At 46.5% G+C, this 20,280-nt stretch overlaps 1 protein-coding gene across 6 annotated transcripts in view; it reads right to left on the bottom strand.

The window, feature by feature from the left end:
- HYDIN (HYDIN axonemal central pair apparatus protein) overlaps positions 1 to 20,280 on the bottom strand; it is a 286,881-nt gene that overhangs the window by 225,448 nt on the left and 41,153 nt on the right. For all 6 annotated transcript variants that reach the window (XR_012647429.1, XR_012647430.1, XM_075008458.1 and 3 more), the window contains exons 7-8: positions 19,895 to 20,096; positions 5,859 to 6,042 (exon numbers count right to left, since the gene is read on the bottom strand). Coding sequence is in view for 4 of the 6 variants with exons in the window: in XM_075008458.1 (XP_074864559.1) it covers positions 5,859 to 6,042; positions 19,895 to 20,096 (386 nt within the window). In the remaining 2 variants the exon portion in view is untranslated. The remainder of the gene's footprint in view (positions 1 to 5,858; positions 6,043 to 19,894; positions 20,097 to 20,280) is intronic.

Genomic DNA, 20,280 nt, shown 5'->3' with positions numbered 1-20,280 from the left:
ATTGTCTGTGTGAATTTGAATTTCAGTTTCCTAGGTTGACTGTGTAAATTTGAATTTGAATTTCTGAATCTGAATCTGAATCTCAGTTTGCTAAGCTGATTGTTTGAATCTGAATTTGGATTTAAATTGCTGATTGAGCTCAGTTACCGTGACAGTTAGTGTGTGTGTGTGAGTCATTGAGCATCTCCCTCTGTGACTCACCAGGGGTAAGAGGGACCAAAGGAGAGAAGGCTTCACAAGCCAGAGGATAAGCGACCAGCTGGGAGCTGCAAACAGGGGAGTTTGCATGGGAGTTCACCTTGGGGGGAGACCCATGTTATTATTTGGTCTGATTTTTTTTATAGTTTTGTTTCCCTCCTGCCTTTCAAGGCAGCACTAATATCATCTAAGGGAATTCTCTGAAGAAACGGAAAAATGGACAGTGACAAGTCTACTGACAAGTTAGCTGTTGTGACCTGTACAGCACGTGCTATGTTTGTCTTCCTCACAGAAGCCAGAAGAGATTTCATACGTGCCAAGTGCAAGCTGGTCGCCATCCTGGAAGAAAAGATGAGAGGATCTGAGGTGCAAATATCAACCCTCTGGTCCATCAGAGAAGGTGAAGACTTCTTCAACAGAAAGTAGCATTTAATCCAGCAGGCACAGCAGGCTGAGCAACCAGTGAGGGCACTACAAAGCAAGGAAGGAAACTGGAAGTGTGTAACCTCCAGGAGAAGAAAGCCAGTTCAGGTATCTCCACTTCTGGTGTAGGTAAGCAACTGCTTTCAGGCTCTCTGCACAGGTGATACAATAGAGAATGCTGTGGCAGAGACCTCTCAGGGAAGGGATCAGAAGAAGATCCCACTGACTGGAAGGCAGGGGAGGCATAGTCCTAGGGATGGGAGTTCTGTGACCACCACCCCCAAGAGAAGAAGAGAACTCCAGACAAAATGGCTCTCAGAACTCGCCCAGGAACATTGGACTGAGCAATATTTGGGTAGGAGTGTGTGTGAGGGATGAAAAATTACACAAAAACTGAGGACAAAGAAAGAGAGAGAGGCGGAGAGAAAACCAACGTGAGTACAGTGTGACCTTGGAAAAAGCTAGTGAAAGAACTTTTGGGTTTCATGTTGGCTACATGTACATTTCTTGTAAATAAAGAACACTGCATCCAATAGAATACCAGGCTCTATCAGTTTATGCTCCCAGCTGGAATATTCTGATAAGAAAACTGGCTCAAAAATCTGACTGTAGGTCACCTTCCCAGGACCACATAAAGAGTCAGTGGATCCCAAGGGTCCTGGCTTGTAACCCCATTAAACCATATTTCCTCCTTGATTTATAAACAGATGTAAACTGTTACTCCAGAATTTGATGTTCCTTAGTGTACTCCAGAATTTGACAATACTGAAGTCAATAATTTTATATATTAAGCCACTGCCAGCTGTCAAGCAAATATTATGCAACTAGGAAAATCTTAACCTCTGAGACGCAAAACCAAGAAACAGTATGTTTTCAAGGTTTGTTATGAGAATGAGAGGTTGGACAAAGTGAAAATTCCACGAAAACAAAAGGATTGTTTGGACAAAGACCTTGGTTTTAGGTGTCTCTGGCATGCAAGGTTCATTGCTGTTATAACTAGAAGTGTTTTACCAATAAGGAGACTAATGAACTGTTACTGGCTGCTGCTAGGGAAAATTGTTAGCCTACTAAACTAGCGTGAGTTAGTGTGAGCCTATTAAACTAGCGAGTTTTGCTTGGAGAAAATTTATAAAAAGTTTAGTTAGAAAGTGTGCTTTGAAATAGTCCAAAGAAGCTTTCCTCTGGGCAAAGATTTGACACTTGTGTTTCCCAAATGTCATATGGAAGGAAGGGCCTGCGCTTAAGGCTAGCCACTGACCTCTCCGAACAACTTCAGACTTTTTTGGGTAATTATATATGTTTGGAATGCTCTTAACCGTGTGTGCGCACACCCCCATGTGTGCTTGCACTTGAGATCTAATAAAAAGATAGTTTTAGGTAAAAGCATTCTCACTTGTGCCAATCATTGATCAGATGGATGAGCTATGCCCCACTGAGTTCTTCCTCACATTGTCTGGAGAAAAACAGTCAAATTGGCACTGCTTTGGGTTCTGAAATCCCTGGCTGACACCCGCAGCTATCTGCATGAAGAGGAGCCACTGGGAGTTCCAGAGACTGAGTGGGTTTTCTGAATGAAGGCTGGAGCTGGCTAGGGGGAAAGTGGAAGAAGCACGGCACTGTTTCCGCCCAACCTCCATTTTTTAATTGCCTTGGGTCATCATGTCTTCCTGAATTGTCAAAATGGGTCCCCATCTGGGATTGCTGGGAACTGCTATCTACCGCTTTTCCTTCCATACGAATGCCTTATGTACAAATTGGAATGAGTCTGAACCCCCAGCAACTCAAGACCCCTTTCCTTCCATACACAATTGCCCTCTGCAGCCTTGCCAATGGCCAATTTGTAATTCAGATTATCAATGCCTGTCTTCGTAGCTCTATCTACAAGATTTCTATGTGACATCTTATCAAATGTTTTACAGAAATACAGATGAATGATGACTGCTTTTCCTTTACCTATTTCATTTGCCCTTCAGAAAAAAGTCAATTAGATTTAGCTGACAAGATTTAGCCTTCTATAAACCGGTGCTGATGTTTGTCTGATAACTCATTTCCAGCTAAACCACCTTTCCCCATGTTATCCCTAATGATTGATTTAAGTATATTACTTGGAACAGAGGTCAAGTCAGCCAATCTGCGGTTATGAGCAACACACCTGCTGCTCTTTTCATAAGCTGACTTTCCACAGCCTCTCTCCCTGCTCTTTGTTCTCTGCTTTTGCTCCATAACAACTTCAATATCCATGAGCCTGATCCTGAAAGTTCCTCCCGTTCACTCCTGTAATACTCTTGGGGAAATCCCATCTGCTTGTGGTGACTCTGGAATCCACCTGTGTCATAGTGGAGTGATGGGGTAGTTTCTCTGGATTTCTAATGCCATCTATCCTAACTCTTTTCTCCACAGTTTTGCGTCTGCTGTGAACAGACTTAAGCATAGGCTGCATGGGTTGAATTGGAGATGCACCATAGATGGATCAGGCTCTAAGTATTAGCTCCTCTTTTATCGCCTTGTCCTGGACTGCCCCCATTAGGGCATTTGTACCAGTAGAGCACCAACAGAGCAGTCGGAGAAGAGGAAGGTGATCAGGAACAGTCAACATGGATTCACCATGAGAAAGTCATGTTCGATCAACGAAATTGCCCTCTATGATGAGATAAGTGGCTCTGTGGATATTATATACCTTGATTTCAGCAAAGCTTTTGATACCCACAGTACTCCTGCTAGCAAGTTTAAAAAAAAGCATGGATTGGGTGAATGGACTATAAGATGGATAGAAAGCTGGCTAGATTGTTGGGCTCAATGGGTAGTGATCAACAGCTGGCTGTTGGCATCCAGTATCAAGTGGAGTGCCCTAATGGTCAGTCCTGAGGCTGGTTTTGTTCAATATTTTCATGATCTAGATAATGGGATGGATTGCACAGATGACGCTGACCCGGGGAGGGTGCGGGGAGAGGTAGATACACTGGAGGATAGGGATAGGGTGAAGCTGTTCAGGGTGATCTAAACAAATTGGATGATTGGACCAAAAGAAACCTGATGAGGTTCCAAAAGGAGAAGTGCAGAGTTCCACACATGACAAAAATTCCACGTACTGCTACAGGTCAGTGACTGACTGCCTAAATGGCAGTTCTGCAGAAAAGGATGTGGGGATTACAGTGCACAAGAGCTCAATATGGATAAACAATGTGCTCTTGTTGCTAAGAATTCTAATGCCATATTGGATATTTCCAGCGTATCAAGGGAAGTGACTATTCACCTCTATTCAGCACTGGTGAGGTCACATCTGGAGTATTGTGTCCACTTTTGGGCCCCTCTGTTACAGAAAGCATGTGGATTCATTGGAGAGATCCAGCAGAGGGCAATGAAAATTACTAGGGGGCTGTGACACATGATTGATGAGGAGACGCTTATGGAACTGGGCTTATTTTGTATTCAGAAGAGAAGAGTAAGGGTGGTTTGATAGCACCAGTAGAGCCGGGCACGAACTGAGGAGGAGCTGCTGACTGTAAAGCACATCCCCTGAGACCTATCATTAAAGAAATATAAAAAAAAATAACATCTGTCCTAAAAACAACAAGAAGTCCCGTGGCACCTTATAGACTAACAGAAATTTTGGAGCATAAGCTAACATCTGCCCTGAATTTTTTTCCACAAGTGACTGGAACACTGATAGCACAACAGATGCATAGTTGGAGGCATCTCAATAATGGTGACTCCTCCTGGCAAAGACTTGCTCCGAAAAGTCTTCCTGTTCTAATGAGTGCCACTAAACAAACCACTTAGGTCTCTCGCTGATCTAGAGAGCCTCTGGAATACTGACAATTCCTATATACACTCTGACACTGCTTGCCTTGCTCTACGACAAAAATGGCAGCACTATCATAAACTGGAAAGGAAGCTTTCCAGAGGATCAGGATAAATTAGGAAGGCAATGACAAGACAGAGGAAACTTGTCAAGGACAGTGCAATTGCAGCAAATCGCTGTCCTCCTTGGTTTCCATTTCCAAGGAGTCAGCTTGCTTGTGCTCCCAATGTGACTCAACTAATACCATGGTATGCTGGAAAAAAAAAAACCACAGCAAAAGGTGAAACCAATGTCCTTTGGCGGCCACCTGAGCTTCTATCACAAGCTTGTGCTCCTGATATATCATGTCTATTTTCAAAAAAACAAATTAAACCGAAGACAAGGTACAGTCAGAAAGTCAGAGTTGCGTAACAGTTTGTTTTCCACAAACCTGGAGGGCTGCTCAAAATATTTATTTTTCACATGAAAATTAAGACACTTATCTTTTTTAATTTGTATTGTCAGTCAAGGTAACTCTGTAGCAATCACCATTTCTATGGTAATTTTTCTGACACAACAAATAAGGGCAGAGGTGCTGACCTCATCCAACAAGCCACATATTGGTCTTCAGATGCTTGTACAGCCAAAGCCATTTTAAGGTACATATATTTAAAATTAAAAACCCTCTTCCAATATGCCATGTTGACGAAAGGGTTCATGAATGACACTGCAGGGCAAATTCAGACATGGTGGTGGGCGTGACTCAATGTTGCATGGGTAGAATTGCACAGAGTTAATCCTCCATGATCATCTCTGGTCTGAATATGGCCCTGTATCCCTATAAATAATGCCTTCATGTTAGAGTCAATGTGTAACATGCAGTAGCCAATGTAAGATTTATAAATCTTGAAAGATCATATATGAATGATGTGCCTAAATCAGCATCTCTGCAAACCATGCAAATTGCAAAATATATGTTAAATAGGTGCATAGACTAAACAGCCACATTTTTTAACACCTGCTATAGAAACAAAGCTAAAGAAACATAGAACTAAGTGTCCTAATAATAATACTTGGTGCCTATGTATAAGTTTCTCTCTACAAAGCAGGTAAGTATTATTTTACAAGCAGAGAAATTGAGGCAAAGAGCACTAAAGTAACTTGCCCAGCAACTCAGTGATGGAGGTAGGAATAGGCCCCAATTCAACAGATTCCCGAACCAATGGACCACGCTGCCTGGTAAACCCAGCTCTTAGGTCTAATGCAGTAATATGGATGAGAGCACTTTCTCACCACCCACTAGAAGTCCACAGTTCAGAAATGATCTTCTAATTTGCCCTTCAAATCTAACAGCAAACCTGCAAAGCTGACATACTCAGTACACCACTAACCAATGTGTGTAGTTGTTCATGCTGTGATCCACTATAGGGGGTGTTCCCAGTTTGCTATCACTTACCATTGGCTCAACAGTGAAGATATTATCAAAGAAGAGCATGGAATCTCCTTGCACCATTTTCCTGTGGTTCTGGAAGGTGTGAGAGAGACTAGAAATGTGCTCTCGAAGTGTAGGGTCTGCATTGCATTCCTCCAGAAATTGATCAGTCCCATTCTCTTCCTGGGTCTGCAGTTGGCGAGAGAGCCTGAAATCAAATTAAGAGAGACAAACAAAGCAGATAATTTAATAAGCAACATTCAGTGCCATTCCCATGAGCAGATGGGAATAAGGGGACTTCAAAGTAGGCAGGGTCCTTTTGAAAAGGAGCCCTGTTGGTGCAAGCCGCGCAGCAGCGAGCCGCGTCAATTTCAAAGCGCCACGGCTGCCCGCATGCTAATGAAGTGCTGAATATGCATTTCAGCGCTTCATTAGTAAACTTCAAAATGGCCATTTCCGTGGCCATTTTGAAGTTTGGGGCTAGTGTAGACACGGCCTTTTACAGCCGCTACTACTTCTGATGGGGTAGGGGCTTCTTCCAGCAGCCACTAGACACCAACACCCTCTGGGATTTTTTTTTTTTCTTTCTTTCTCTTCTATTTAGCCTTGGGGAGTTATAATGAGTCTGGAGCTAGTACATCTAACAGTCTCTTTGCCTCACGTTGGAAGCTTCAGTGCAATGGGCTCCCAAGAGCATTCTTCACTACGTGTTGACGACTCACAGATTTCTCTTTCTAATTCAAACCTGGCTCCTTGAGTCTCATACAAGGAAATGGTGGTAGTGTATCTTCTTTCCTTGTGAACAATATGAAGTCTTTTCCTAGTCACATGGATCCTATTTGGTGTGTTTTCCCCAGAGGAAGAGATGCTAACCACTAGAAGCCAACATCCTCTGTCTTTTCTTCCAATGCCCTCTTGGATTCTATGCTTTTCCTTCTTTCCTAGAAAACAACATGAAGGCTTGCACTGGTTGCATATACCCACTTTGTTCTCTTTGGGTATCTTGAGCTTCAGCTTCTGAAGTCCACCTGTTTGGTATATTTTCACCAGGGATAGTAACTTCTGAAAAAATGTCCATTCTTCACTCCTGTGTGGCTACAACTCACAAATTTCTCACTCACTCACTCTCCTTCCTTCAGCCTCTCTCTCTCTTCAATTCTACTTAATGTCAATTTGAAGTCTCAAAAATTATTTTGTAAAAGCTGCCTCTTTCCATACAGATTTTCCTTTTTTAAAAAAAAAAAAATGCTGCCTGTGTCTGTAATGCAGATGACTCAATTTCTGTCATGGGGAAAGAGACTTCTGAAAAATGTCCATTTGTTTTCAACAGTGGGGGGAATGAGGGCAATGCACTCTGGGAAGATGACGACACATACCCACAACCACTTGCCAGGCCTTTTTTCCCATAATGCATCACCGGAAAAAAAAACCCAGAATGCAATAGGGCTGTAGGAACTGTGGGATTAGGTGCCCGCAATGCACTGCTGTCACAGTTGAACTTTAGCAATTTAGTGGCTATACACTAAGTCAACTTTGTGAGCAGATGTGGGCACAATTTTGACTGCATAAAATCTAGTGTTACAAAGTCGACTTTAATAAATTCGACTTAACTTCACACTGCAGATGTAGCCTAAGTTCCTGTTGCTCCACAGCCTATTAATTGATGGTACCATGTCAACTCCACCAACCTCCCAAACAGCATGTCTGTACAGAGGGCTACAAGATGTGGGGCAGACAGATAGGCTACAAACCACCCAGCACAGTGCAAAAGGTCATTTATCAGTGGAAGGGCAGCAGCAGCAGTTATCAGAAAGGATAACGTGGATAAGGACTGTGGAAAGACTTCCAAAAGCAACTGAAAGGCGCAAGTGCATTGATTTTCCAATCCTTGTTTAGACTCCTGACTTTCTCAGGATAAACAGACAGTATTTGGTATGCCAATAAAAAAAGACAGTTACCTGTTCTGTAACTGGTGTTCTTCGAGATGTATTGCTCACTTCCATTCCAATTTGGGTGTGCGCTGAGTGCATGCCCAGTTGTCAGAAGCTTTTTCTCCTAGCCGGTAGCCCTAGGGTTGGTGCATCGCCCCCTGGAGTGGCGCCCGTATGGCCGCCCATATATGCACTGCCAGCCCCGCCTCCCGCTCAGTTCCTTCTTGCCGGCTACTCCAACAGAGGGGAAGGCGGAAGGGTTTTGGAATGGACATGAGCAACACACCTCAAAGAACACCAGTTACAGAACAGGTAACTGTCTTTTCCTCTTTGAGTAATTGCTCATGTGCACTCCAATTTGGGTGAATGCAAGCCAATGCCTAGGAGGCAGGGTCGGAGCCCCAAAAGGAGTGCAGGACAGCCCTCCCCACTGCAGCATCTTCCCATGTGTGCTGTTTAACTGCGTAACGTGCTGCGAACGTGTGAATGGAGGACCAAGTGGACACCCTGCAGATGTCCTGGATAGGGACGTTGGCCACAGAGGATGCCTGTGCCCTAGTGGAGTGAGCCCTCATCGGTGGAGGGGGAACCCCCACCAGTTTGTAACACTCACTGATACAGGCCACCATCCAGGAAGAGATCCACTGAGAGGAGACTGGATACCCCTTCATCCTGTCTGCAACTGCAACAACTACTGCAACTTCCGGAAGGGTTTGGTCCTGTCCATATAGAAGACCTGTGCCCTCTGGACATCCAAGGTGTGTCGACTCTGCTCCCTAGGGGAGGCATGGGGCTTTGGGTAAAACACCGGTAAGGTGATGCCTTGGTTAATGTGGAAAGGGGAGGCCACCTTAGGCAGAAACGCCAGGTGGCGTCTCAGCCTGACGTCTTTGTGGAACACTGTACAAAGTGGGTCCACCGTCAGGGGCCTTAGCTCTGACACCCTTCTGGCTGAGGTAATGGCCACCAGGAGTATCACCTTGTAGGTAAGGAAAAACACAGAACAGGAGGTGAGAAGTTCAAATGGGGGAGCCATCAACTTAGACAAAACCAAATTAAGGTCCTGTGTTGGCAGGGGGGCCTGAACCTGGGGTTTGACTCTTTCCATTCTCTTCATGAACCTTTTCACCACCGGGTCTGAGAAGACTGAGGACCTCCCAGCCTCTGGGTGAAACACCAAAATGGCTGCCAAGTGAACTTTTAGGGAGGACGGTGACAGCCCCGTCTGGCTTACGGCCAGCAAACAGTCTAGGATACATGGTATTGAGGCCTCTCCCGGGGACATCCCCTTCTGGGTGGCCCATATGGTAAACCTTTTCCATTTGGCTATATATGCTACCCTTGTAGAGGGTTTCCTGCTGTTCAGCAATACTTCCCTGACAGGTTCGAAGCAGGCCAGCTCGACCAGTGTCAGACATGGAGAGGTCCCTGAAGAGGAACGGGGAAAGGGGGTTGTTAATCAGAGAATCACAGAATCACAGGGCTGAAAGGGACCTCAGGAGGTCATCTAGTCCAGCCCCCTGCTTCAAGAAGGATCAACCCCCACTAAGTCATCCCAGCCAGGACCTTGTCCAGCCGGGACTTAAAAACCTCAGGGGATGGAGAATCCACCACCTCTGTAGCCAACGCATTCCAGTGCTCCACCACCCACCTGGTGAAGTAGTTTTTCCTAATATCTAACCTACACCTCTCCCTCTTCAACTTCAGACCATTAGTCCTTGTTCTGCCATCTGACACCACTGAGAACAGTTTCTCATCCTCGTTTTTAGAGCTCCCCTTCAGGAAGTTGAAGGCTGCTATTAAATCACCTCTAAGTCTTCTCTTCTGTAAACTAAACAAGCCCAAATCCCTCAGCCTATCCTCATAGGCCTTGTGCTCCAGCCCCTTAATCATTTTTGTTGCCCTTCGCTGAACCTGCTCCAGCAAATCCACACCCTTTTTATACTGGGGGGCCCAAAACTGGACACAATATTCCAGATGTGGCCTCACCACTGCTGAATAAAGAGGAATAACTACCTCTCTAGATCTGCTCGAAATGCTCCTCCTAATGCACCCTAGTATGCCGTTAGCCTTCTTGGCTACAAGGGCACACTGTTTACTCATATTCAGCCTTTCATCCACCACAACTCGTATGTCCCTTTCCATCGTACTGCTGCTGAGCTAGTCAGTCCCCAGCCTGTAACAATGCTTGGGATTCTTCCGCCGCAGGTGCAGGACTCTACACTTCTCCTTATTGAACAGCATCAGATTTCTTTTGGCCCAGTCCTCCAATTTATCCAGGTCCCTCTGGATTCTCTCTCTACCCTCCAACGAATCTACTTCTCCCCCTAGTTTTGTGCCATCCGCAAACTTGCTGAGGGTGCAATCCAGCCCCTCATCCAGGTCATTAATAAAGATGTTGAATAACACCAGCCCCAGAACTGAGCCTTGCGGCACTCTGCTTGAAACAGACCACCATCCAGATATTGAGTCATTGACCACTACCCACTGGGCCTGACCCTCAAGCCAGCTTTCTATCCATCTCATAGTCCAAGGATCCAATCCATAGTTCCTTAACTTATGGACAAGAATGTTGTGGGAGACCGTATCAAAAGCCTTGCTGAAGTCAAGGTATATCACATCCACTGACTTCCCCATGTCCACAGAGCTTGTTACCTCGTCATAGAAGCTAATCAGATTGGTCAGGCAGGACTTGCCTCTGGTGAATCCATGTTGGCTACTTTTGATCACTTTCCCCTCTTCCAAGTGCTCCAAAATGGATTCCTTGAGGATTCCCTCCACTATTTTCCCAGGGACTGAGGTAAGGCTGACGGGTCTATAGTTCCCTGGATTGTCCTTCTTTGCTTTTTTAAAGATGGGCACTACCTTTGCCTTCTTCCAGTCATCCGGTATCTCCCCTGATCTCCAAGAGTCTTCAAGGATAATGGCCAATGGTTCAGCAATGACCTCTTCCAATTCCCTCAGTACCCTGGGGTGCATTAAACCCAGACCCATGGACTTGTGCACATCTAGTTTTTCTACATAGCTCAGAACTTGTTCCTTCCCCACAGATGGCTGCCCTCCACCTTCCCATTCTGCATTGTCTAGGACCGTCGAGTGGAAGTTGACTTTGTCCGTGAAGACTGCGGCAAAAAAAGCATTGAGTACTTCAGCTTTTCCTGCATCATCTGTCACTAGGTTACATCCTTCATCCAGCAATGGCCCCACACCTTCTCTGACAACCTGTTTATTGTTCACATGCCTGTAGAAACCCTTCTTGTTACTCGTCACATCCCTTGCCAGCTGCAGTTCCAATTGTGCTTTCGCTTTCCTGATAACTGCCTGGCATTCTCCAGCCGTATGTTTATACTCCTCCTTAGTCAACTGTCCACGTTTCCATTTCTTGTATGCATCCTTTTTGAATTTAAGCTGACTAAGGATTTCCATGTTAAGCCAAGCTGGTTGCCTACCATGTTTCCATTTCTTACTATGCAGGGTAAGAAGAAAATTGGATAGCATACCCCTTTCCTACCGTGCGGAGGACCCACTGGTCTGAAGTTATGCTGCACCATGCATGGTAGAATGGGGATAGGCGGAATAAGAATAAGCACTGAGCTGGAACTGTGGGGGTGGCCGGTGTGTCGCTTCCGATTGCCCCATCAAAATCGGTGTTTAGACCCCGGTGGGGGTTTAGGGTGGTCCTGGTCCTGGTCCTGTGTCTGTCGACCCTGATGCCTCCTATTATGACAGCCCCTTCTCCTGTTCCCATCCCTTTGTTGTTGTGGGAACTCTCTGAACTGGGGCCTCGGGGTAAAATGCGTTCTCTGGGTTGCCAGTGTGTATAGACCCAGTGAGTGTAGAGTGGTCCATGAGTCCTTCATACTATGAAGTTTCTTGTCCATTTTTTATGAGAATAGGGAGGGGCCCTCAAAAGGGAGGTCGTGAAGGGACTGCTGCACCTCCTGCGAGATTCCTGAGACCTGACACCATGCTCCCCTTCTCATGGCTATACCTGAGGCCATGACTCTGGTGGCTGCGTCAGCTGCATCTAGGGCAGCCTGCAGTGCTGCTCTAGATACGAGTCTCTGTTCCGCTACCAGAGCTGTAAATTCTGACTTGGCATCTGGCAGGAACAGTTCAGCGAAACGGTCCATGTAGCTAGCTGTATTGTACACATATCTGCTAACCATGGCCTGCTGGTTAGCAATTCTCAACTGTAAGCCACCTGTATAGTAAACTTTCCTACCATATAGGTCTAGTCTTTTGGTGTCTTTGTTTTTACGGGAGGGCCCCTGAACCCCCTGCCTCTCCCTATTGTTCACAGCATCCACAACAAGGGAGTCAGGGGGAGGATGGGTGAACAGATGTTCATTTCCCTGAGCTGGGACAAAATACCTGCGTTCATTTTTCCTAGCCGTGGGCAAGGCTGAAACGGGGGTTTGCCACACCATCTTCACGGTGTTGGGAATTGTCTTTATAATGGTCAATGCCACCCTGGACAGTCCAGACATTGAGAGGATGTTTGTAACAGGGTCTCTTTCATCCCTGACCTCTTCCACCTGCACCCCCAGACTCTGGACCACCCTTCTCAACAGTTGCTGGTACCCACACAACAGTACCGGGGATGCAGAGGATCCAGCTAATGCCTCACCTGGGGAGGACGAAGAGGAGGGCATCATGCCCTCCAATCCCACCGGCGCTGGGGGTTCTGGCACTTCCATTTGAGTCCCTGGCACCATAGTCTGTGGTGCCGTGCTTGGTGCCTGGGGTGAAGGGCCCCCTAGTGGTCTCTGGTACAATGCCATGAGAATGGGGCCACTCTGCACATGGGAGGGAACTGGTTCTGTTGGTGCCGGTGCCCATTGCACCACAGCTTCCGGTGCCTGCAGGGGCGGTGCCCTTGCTTGGGTCACCTCCAACTGCACCGGTGCCGACATTGGCGCCATTGTTGGTGCCAGTGCTGACGACTCCACTTGCTCTCTCAGAGCCGATCTCGGCACCTGAGGGGTGCCAGGTGCCCTGAACAGGAGTCCTGCATCCTGCCCCTGTGCCTTATGGATCACCCACGGGGTCCAGAAGGGCCATTGAGGTGCCCCTTGCGGGGGCCTTTGCCACTCTCCTTCTGAGGGGCATTGGGAGTGGTGTCAGTGCCTGCTGTGTTGGGAAGACCTTGTACTCTCACTCCAAGGTGAGCTGGAGTAAAACGAGTCCGACTCCGACGTGGACCCTCACGCCAACAACCAAGGTGGTGCTGAGGGTCCCGCAGCATGCGCCGGTTCCTGCGCACTCTGCACCGTCTGCATGGCATCAAGGGAGGCAACCGTTTGTTGGGCTCTCACCGGTGTCAGGAACCGTGCTGGCGTCCCTAGAGCCTGACTAGGCACTTGGAGCAGAGGCGATGAAGGCTCCCAGCACGGCCTCTGAAGCGGCACTGTAATTTGCAGGAGACCTTGCACAGCACTAAAGGCCTCCGGCATTGAGGGCAGCCTAAGAGAGCATGGGCTCCTGCCTCGCGCTGGAGTCAATGCCTGTACTTCATTACCCCAGTCACGGTGTGATCTGGAGGACTCCCCCGAAGCTTGTCTTTGCCTTCTCCTCTCCTGGGATCGACCCCAGTCCCATCTTCTCTTTTTACGAGGCACCAGGGACTGGCTCTTATGGCTTTGGGAGGCACTAAGTGCCGAGTCCTGCTTATGGTGCCAGGAACTTTCTGACGGCACTGACGGTGCCAGAGCGCTCTGCACCAATGATGCAGCGCTTTTAGTTCCTGCCAGGGAAATATCCAGGTGCAAGGCTGATACCATTAGAGGAACTTGCAGCCGTTGAGCTCCATCTTTTAAAGTCCTGAGCTTGAAGGTCTTGCAAATAAAGCAGCACTCCTGGAGGGAGTCTCACCTAGGCAACTCAAATACGCTCTATGAGGGTTGCTTTTGGGCATACGTTTGCCACATTTTGAACAGTTTTTAAACCCCAGGGAGCCAGGCATCCCCTGGCACTGAGGGGATTAAAGACCCACCTCGGCTCAGTAGGTGCCAAGAGGAACTACCTACCTATGAAGATAACTATCTAAACTATTTACAACTAATTAAAACAATAAAGGCTACCAGCGAACTCTCAGCAATGAGGGAACTCCAGCAATCTACAGCATGACGAGAAGGAACTGAGCCGGGGGAGGAGCGGCCAGTGCATATATGGGTAGCCATATGGGCGTCACTCCAGGAGGTGCCGCATCAACCGTAGGGCTACCGGCTAGGGCAAAAAGCTTCTGGCAACTGGGCATGCACTTGGCCCACACCCAAACTGGAACGCACATGAGCAATCACTCGAAGAAGAATAACACTTTCCATGTGTACAGCAACTTCCATCCCAGGAGCATCAAGCACTTTATGAATGCAAGGAATTAAGCCTGTGATGTAGGTCTCTACATTTTACAGCAGAAGTCAGCAACCTCAGAGGCAGAGTGCCGAAATTTAACCTTTTGATTTCCATGTATGGTCCAAGTCCCAGTGATACTTTTCAAAGTCACTAATAGTCCTACTTACAACAGTTTCATTTGTAAATAAAGATGCAGAGCTTTACCATTTAGGTGAGGGTTGGTATCATTAGCTGGTCTTTCATTAATCCACAGGAGGGATGGCTTTGAGCAACCTACTGGCTGCATGGAGGAGGAGGGATGGGGCTGAGCTTCTGCCTCTTGTGACAATGAAAATTGACTCATGTGCCACTCTTGGCATGCATGCCAGGGGTTGCTGACCCCTCTTGTACAGAGTGAAAAACTGATGTAGAGAATTTAAGTAACTTGTGAAAGATTGCACAAATGGTCTGTGGAGTTAGGAGTAGAAACTAGGAATCCAGTCCCTCAATCCCATACATAAACTACTAAACCTGCTTTCCTGTCATATATGCTTGCTCAAAAATACTATCCTTACCTAGCTGTAACAACAGAAGTTAAAAATTATATATGTTTTGGCTAGAACAGAGGAGTGTTGGAGAAAGAGAAGAGGTGGCTCCTTGCCCCCTACCATAGATGGCAACCTACTTCCACAGCTGGTCAACAAACTATCCTTTCATGGAGTAAAACTCTCTGGGCTTGGTAGTGGAAAGTTAAACACTGCATCTCCACATAGGAAATCTCTTAATGCCTGGAATATTGCTGGATCCAATCAAAGAGGTGCTAAATACCCACTTTCTTAGCTAGAAGCAGTCATGGGATGACCATTCAGGGGAATAAGTGCAAGGCACTATTTGTAACAAAATGGACAAGGAAATGAAAGCAGAAGGCCAGTGATTATTGCGCTTCAAAAGTCAAATACAATTAGAAAGACAGTTGACTTGTGGTTAGTGTTAGCTTGACACACAGAAAGCCTCATGCAGACCCTGTCACCAATACCAGTGCAGAAAATATCTCTTGGACTAGTTCTGTATTTAGTTCAATAGAAAAATTCTCTCTACAGCTGATCTAAAATACTGTGAATGAGGAAAGCTTCCTACTACAAAGGTCAGTGATCCCAAACTCAAACTGTATCTGAGTGTGATATTTCCAAGACTACATCCCAGAAGAGTACATGGGACATGGGTGGCAGTAGACAGCTAGCTGAATAAAAACGTGGCTAGTCCTTTGCTTTTTCTTGTTCCAGGATGCAAGGTTTTCCAGGCATGGCCACTAGCCTGGACTCATTCCTTCTGCTCATGCTCTCAGTTTGAGCTTTGCCACGCAGTCAGCTATCTCCTGTCACCCCACCCTAGTGATGGATTTGTGCCAACAGACTTCTCCAGCCAGGCAACAAACACACCATCATGCTGTGATGAAAAGCAGGGCAGGTCTAGACACTGCTGTTCTTTTGGGTCTTATCTGCTTCCCAGAAACCAGCTGGAATGCTAATTCTGCAGTATCCATATGGTATGGAGCAAAAGATGCTGTATTTGGAGAGTCTGGTGGAGATAGTATCTTGTGCTCTTTGGGGGTATCCCCTTCTTCATTGCATTAGTTCAACAGGAAACCTCCATGCACCAACTGCCAGCTTCCTCTGTAAACATCCCTTTTTCTTCATTCCGGGCACTCCACCTGCAGCTGGCATAGGAGAGAACTCAGGCCAGGTGGAGCACAGAAGATGTGTGTTCAGTCTTAGGTCTTGCAGACAGAAAAGCTGAATCAAATGCCTTCACAAGGACTCATGATTTGCTTGAACTAGCCCTGGACCAGATCTGTTAACTCCTGAGATCTGGGTTCCATATAGTTGGCTGATCTCAGTGAGTATTTGGAAGAGCTCAACACTGTAGTTCAGTATTCCACAAAGCATGTGTATTGTGTCTGAATTAAACTGGCTTCTGGGTACCCCTTCAGGCACTTACTGTGAGGTCTGTAGGGCAGGCTGCCAGCAGCTGGTAAGGTCTGGGGGTACTAATGTCCGCCTATCTCCACCTAGTCAACAATGTAAAACCCTGCCAGACGTAATAGCAGCAGAACCTGTGAAATAGCCATTCAAGTAGTTATTAAGCCATTTAACAGCCATGTTCCGACCCCGATCCAGCTCTGGCTAGGACCAGTTTAAAACAAGGGTGGGACCTTTTTTAAGGTTGGGGGGTGTCGTGTAACATGCCAGCAGGCCTCAGAGAGCAGGAGTGGGAACTTCCATTCTTGTAACACAACCAAGTTCCCATCCCTATGTTACAGCCTTGAACCTTACAAATATAAACACCAGCTAGCCATAGTAACAGAGAGATAGCCGTGCTAGTAGAGATACTATGAGAACAAAAAAGTAGTCCAGTAGCACTTTAAAGACTAACAAAATAATTTATTAGGTGATGAGCTTTTGTGGGACAGACAGTAGTGTGTCTGTCCCACAAAAGCCCATCACACATTAAATTATTTTGTTAGTCTTTAAAGTGCTACTGGACTGCTTTTTTGTTTTCACCAAATAGCCATATCAGCCCTGGCACTTCTGCTGCTGCAGTTCCTGGGAGAGCAAGGGCTCTCTTAGGAACTGCAGCACCAAAAGGAGCACCTCCTCCAGTGTAGCTGCTGTGCCGCCCCCAGCCCTTTCCTCAGGTGAGGCTGCTATACAGACCCCAGCAGGATCAGGAGATGCAGTTGAATAGAAGGGCTGGAGGTTGCTCTTCTTGTCTCTTTCCAGGTTGCTGTATTGACTATAAATAACTTACTGATAAGGTATACCAGGCTGTATTGTCCTTACTTACACCACTGAGGCACGTGCAGGGAGGCAACTGGAGCACATGCAATCCAATAATCCTCAGGGGCATACAGAGGCAGGAATGACTGAGTTCCTACAGGACAGCAGGGTGGAAGAAAGGAAGATCAAGCTCTGGCTGGAGCTGGGATGGGAGGGGAAACTGGGCTCTTCCCATAGGTGAGTGGGAAGTGGGCAAAGTGAGCTCCTCCCAGGACTGGATGTGATGGAGGAGAGCAAACATTGGAGCAGGTCCAGCAGAGGGCAACAAAAACGATTAGGGGACTGGAGCACATGATCTATGAGGAGAGGCTGAGGGATCTGGGCTTATTTAGTTTGCAGAAGAGAAGGGTGAGGGGTGATTTGATAGCAGTGTTCAACTTACTGAAGTGGGGCTCTAAAGAGGATGCAGAGAGGCTGTTCTCAGTAGTGAAGGATGGCAGAACAAGGAACAATGGTCTGAAGTTACGAGGGAGAGGTGTAGGATGGATATTAGGAAAAACTACTTCACCAGGAGGGTGGTGAAGCACTGGAATGTGTTACCTAGAGAGGTGGTGGAATCTCCATCCCTAGAGGTTTTTAAGTCCTGGCTTGACAAAGTCCTGGCTGGGATGATTTAGTTAGCGTCGATCCTGCTTTAGGCAGGGGTCTGGACAAGATGACCTCCTAAGTCCCTTCCAGGCCTAGGATTCTATGAAGTTTATGGTACCTCCAAGGGGTAAATTTTAAATCCCTGAGTCTGCCCCTGTGGAGGAATCACAGCAAACAGAAGAGTTGTATTGTAGGGGTGTGCTGGGAGGCTGACAAGATAGCAGCGTGCCATATACTTATGGCCATCCCATTGGGCTTATCACTAGGGGAAAGTAAACAATCCCAAATGGAAGCTTGAACTGGAAGTTTTCAGAGAACCAAATATAAAATCCTGGTTTGGTTTGGCTACAGGGAAATCTTGCCATTCCTAGAGGGGTCATTTAGGGCCTGCTAGGGATGAAGGAACATAAAGGGGTACAGAAGGTATCAGGGAGGGAAAGACAAACAGAAGGTCATTAGATTTTCCTTTGGAACACTGAGTTTGCACAGAAGTCCTATACTATGTAATTAAATGCAGAGAACAGTGGAAAATTAGTTATGCCCTTCAAGGCATGACTGACCTAATTATGTTGAACTTTATTTGCTCAGAAGCAAATTTAACTCCCATTCTACAGCACTTGCCGGATCATCAGTGGGCTAAAGTGTGGTTTTTACACTGACTCCCATCCAAGTATGAAAAGCTAAGTCAAGATCCCCAAACTACCTCAGTTTTTCAGTGCAATTCCCAAACTCACCTCTGAAGCTGTTAAATGCAGACATCAGTGTGCACTTGAAATTGGATATATACCAGCTGTCCTGTAGTTAAGAAAATGTACCCACTCTCCCCCACTGTAGCCAAGATGGGGTATTTGTCTCAGGCTCCCCTATTCAGGACTTTCCCTGACACAGGCGCTGTGACATAGGGATATTTTTGCTGGCCATATGTCCTGGCAATGTTTCTCTGTCTCTTGCTGAATTGTGGTTCTGTACTAGCAACTCACCCTGCTACTAGCATGGAAAGCCATGCAAACAAAGGGAGCAAACCTGCAAGAGCCGCAGCAGACTAGTTACTCTCCCAGCCATAGAATCACAGAACAATAGAGCTGGAAGAGACCTAAAAGAGCCATCAAGTCCAGCCCCCTGCTCTAAGCAGGACCAAATCCATCAGATCTGCCCAGTCAGGGCTTTGTCGAGGCAAGACTTAAACACCTCTAGGGATGGAGACTCCACTACTTCCTTAGGTAGACCATTCCAACGCTTCACCACCCTCCTAGTGAAAAAGCTTTTCCTAATGTTCAATCTGCACCTTCCCAGCTGCAACTTGAGACCACTGTTCCGTGTTCTGCCATCCGTGACCACTATGAACAGCCTCTCTTTAGCCTCTTTGCAACCTCCCTTCAGTAAGTTGAAGGCTGTTATCAAGTCCGCCCTCAGTCTTCTCTTCTGCAGACTAAACAGTCCCAATTCCCTCAACCTTTCTTCATAGCTCATATGCTCCAGCCACCTAATTATTTTGGTCACCCTCCGCTGGACCCTCTCCAGTGTATCCACATCCTTCCTATAATGGGGGGCCCAGAACTGGACACAGTACTCCAGATGTGGCCTCACCAAAGCCAAATAAAGAGGAATAATCACTTCTCTGGATCTACTGGCAATGCTTCTCTTGATGCAACCTAATATGCCATTAGCCTTCTTGGCTACAATGGCACACTGTTGACTCATGTCCAGCTTCTCATCCACTACAACTCCCAGGTCCTCTTCTGCAAAACTACTACCAAGCCAGTCGGACCGCAGCCTGTAACAATGCTTGGGATTCTTCCAGTCCAAGTGCAGGACTGTGCACTTGTCCTTATTGAACCTCACCAGATTTCTTGCAGCCCAGTCTTCCAATTTGTCTAAGTCAGTCTGGACCCTGTCCTTACCCTCCAGCATATCTACCTCTTTCCCTAGCTTAGTGGCATCCACAAGCCCTCCTTTTTCATACAAAGTTATACCTTTCTGCATTAAGGTAATAAATGAAAATGGAAGAGAAATCTCAGGTAGCCTTCCTATGTTCTGGAAGCAGTCTGAAAGGCAAGAAGGTACTGGGGAAGAGAAATGGCTTGGTTAGGAAAGAGATGCCTAACTGGTAGAGATGTACTTTAGATATTAGCTTTGTCATGGCTAATGTTTTACAGTAGAAATGTGTAGCAATTTCAATATGGGAAACTATCCACCCACGGCATGATAAAACAGAGAACAAACAGAAGGCTACATGGGAGGTGAGGCCAGTACAGAAAATGCTGAGAACCACTGCCGTAAAGGCCAGTGAAGCATTCCCAGTAAAGAGTGAGTATGGACTCTCGCCAAGACTGATAGGTTGATTTCGATAGGACAATCTTTCAAATTTAACCTTAGCTTCTGTCGTTCTTCCTCTTCTTGAGTAACAAAGACCTTCCACTGGAAGTGTGCTATGATGTCACTTCGGTTGTGTATAATCACTGATCTTTGGTTTGCTAAGGTAATATATGTCTTCTCAATCATCACAGAGTTCTTGTCCAGTCTGACATTGACGTCTGTGGCAGCTCCATACAAACTTATGTGGATATCCTCACCTAAAACAAAGCAAAGGACAAAAACTTGGTGGTCTTTGCTAAGCAAATTTTTTGTTTAGGTCTATGCATAGATGTGGATGGATGTGTAACTAAATACACTGAATATTTAACATCTCCTCAAGGTAGACATGGTCAAGAGTCATGTGCAGTCAGCTCTTACCACTGCACGTATTCACATTAATTC

This window comes from Carettochelys insculpta, chromosome 14, assembly GCF_033958435.1.
Source record: "Carettochelys insculpta isolate YL-2023 chromosome 14, ASM3395843v1, whole genome shotgun sequence".
Classification (NCBI taxonomy): Eukaryota; Metazoa; Chordata; order Testudines; family Carettochelyidae; genus Carettochelys; species Carettochelys insculpta.
Note: the sequence above shows the minus strand (reverse complement) of the source record. Positions and strands in the feature narration are given on the sequence as shown.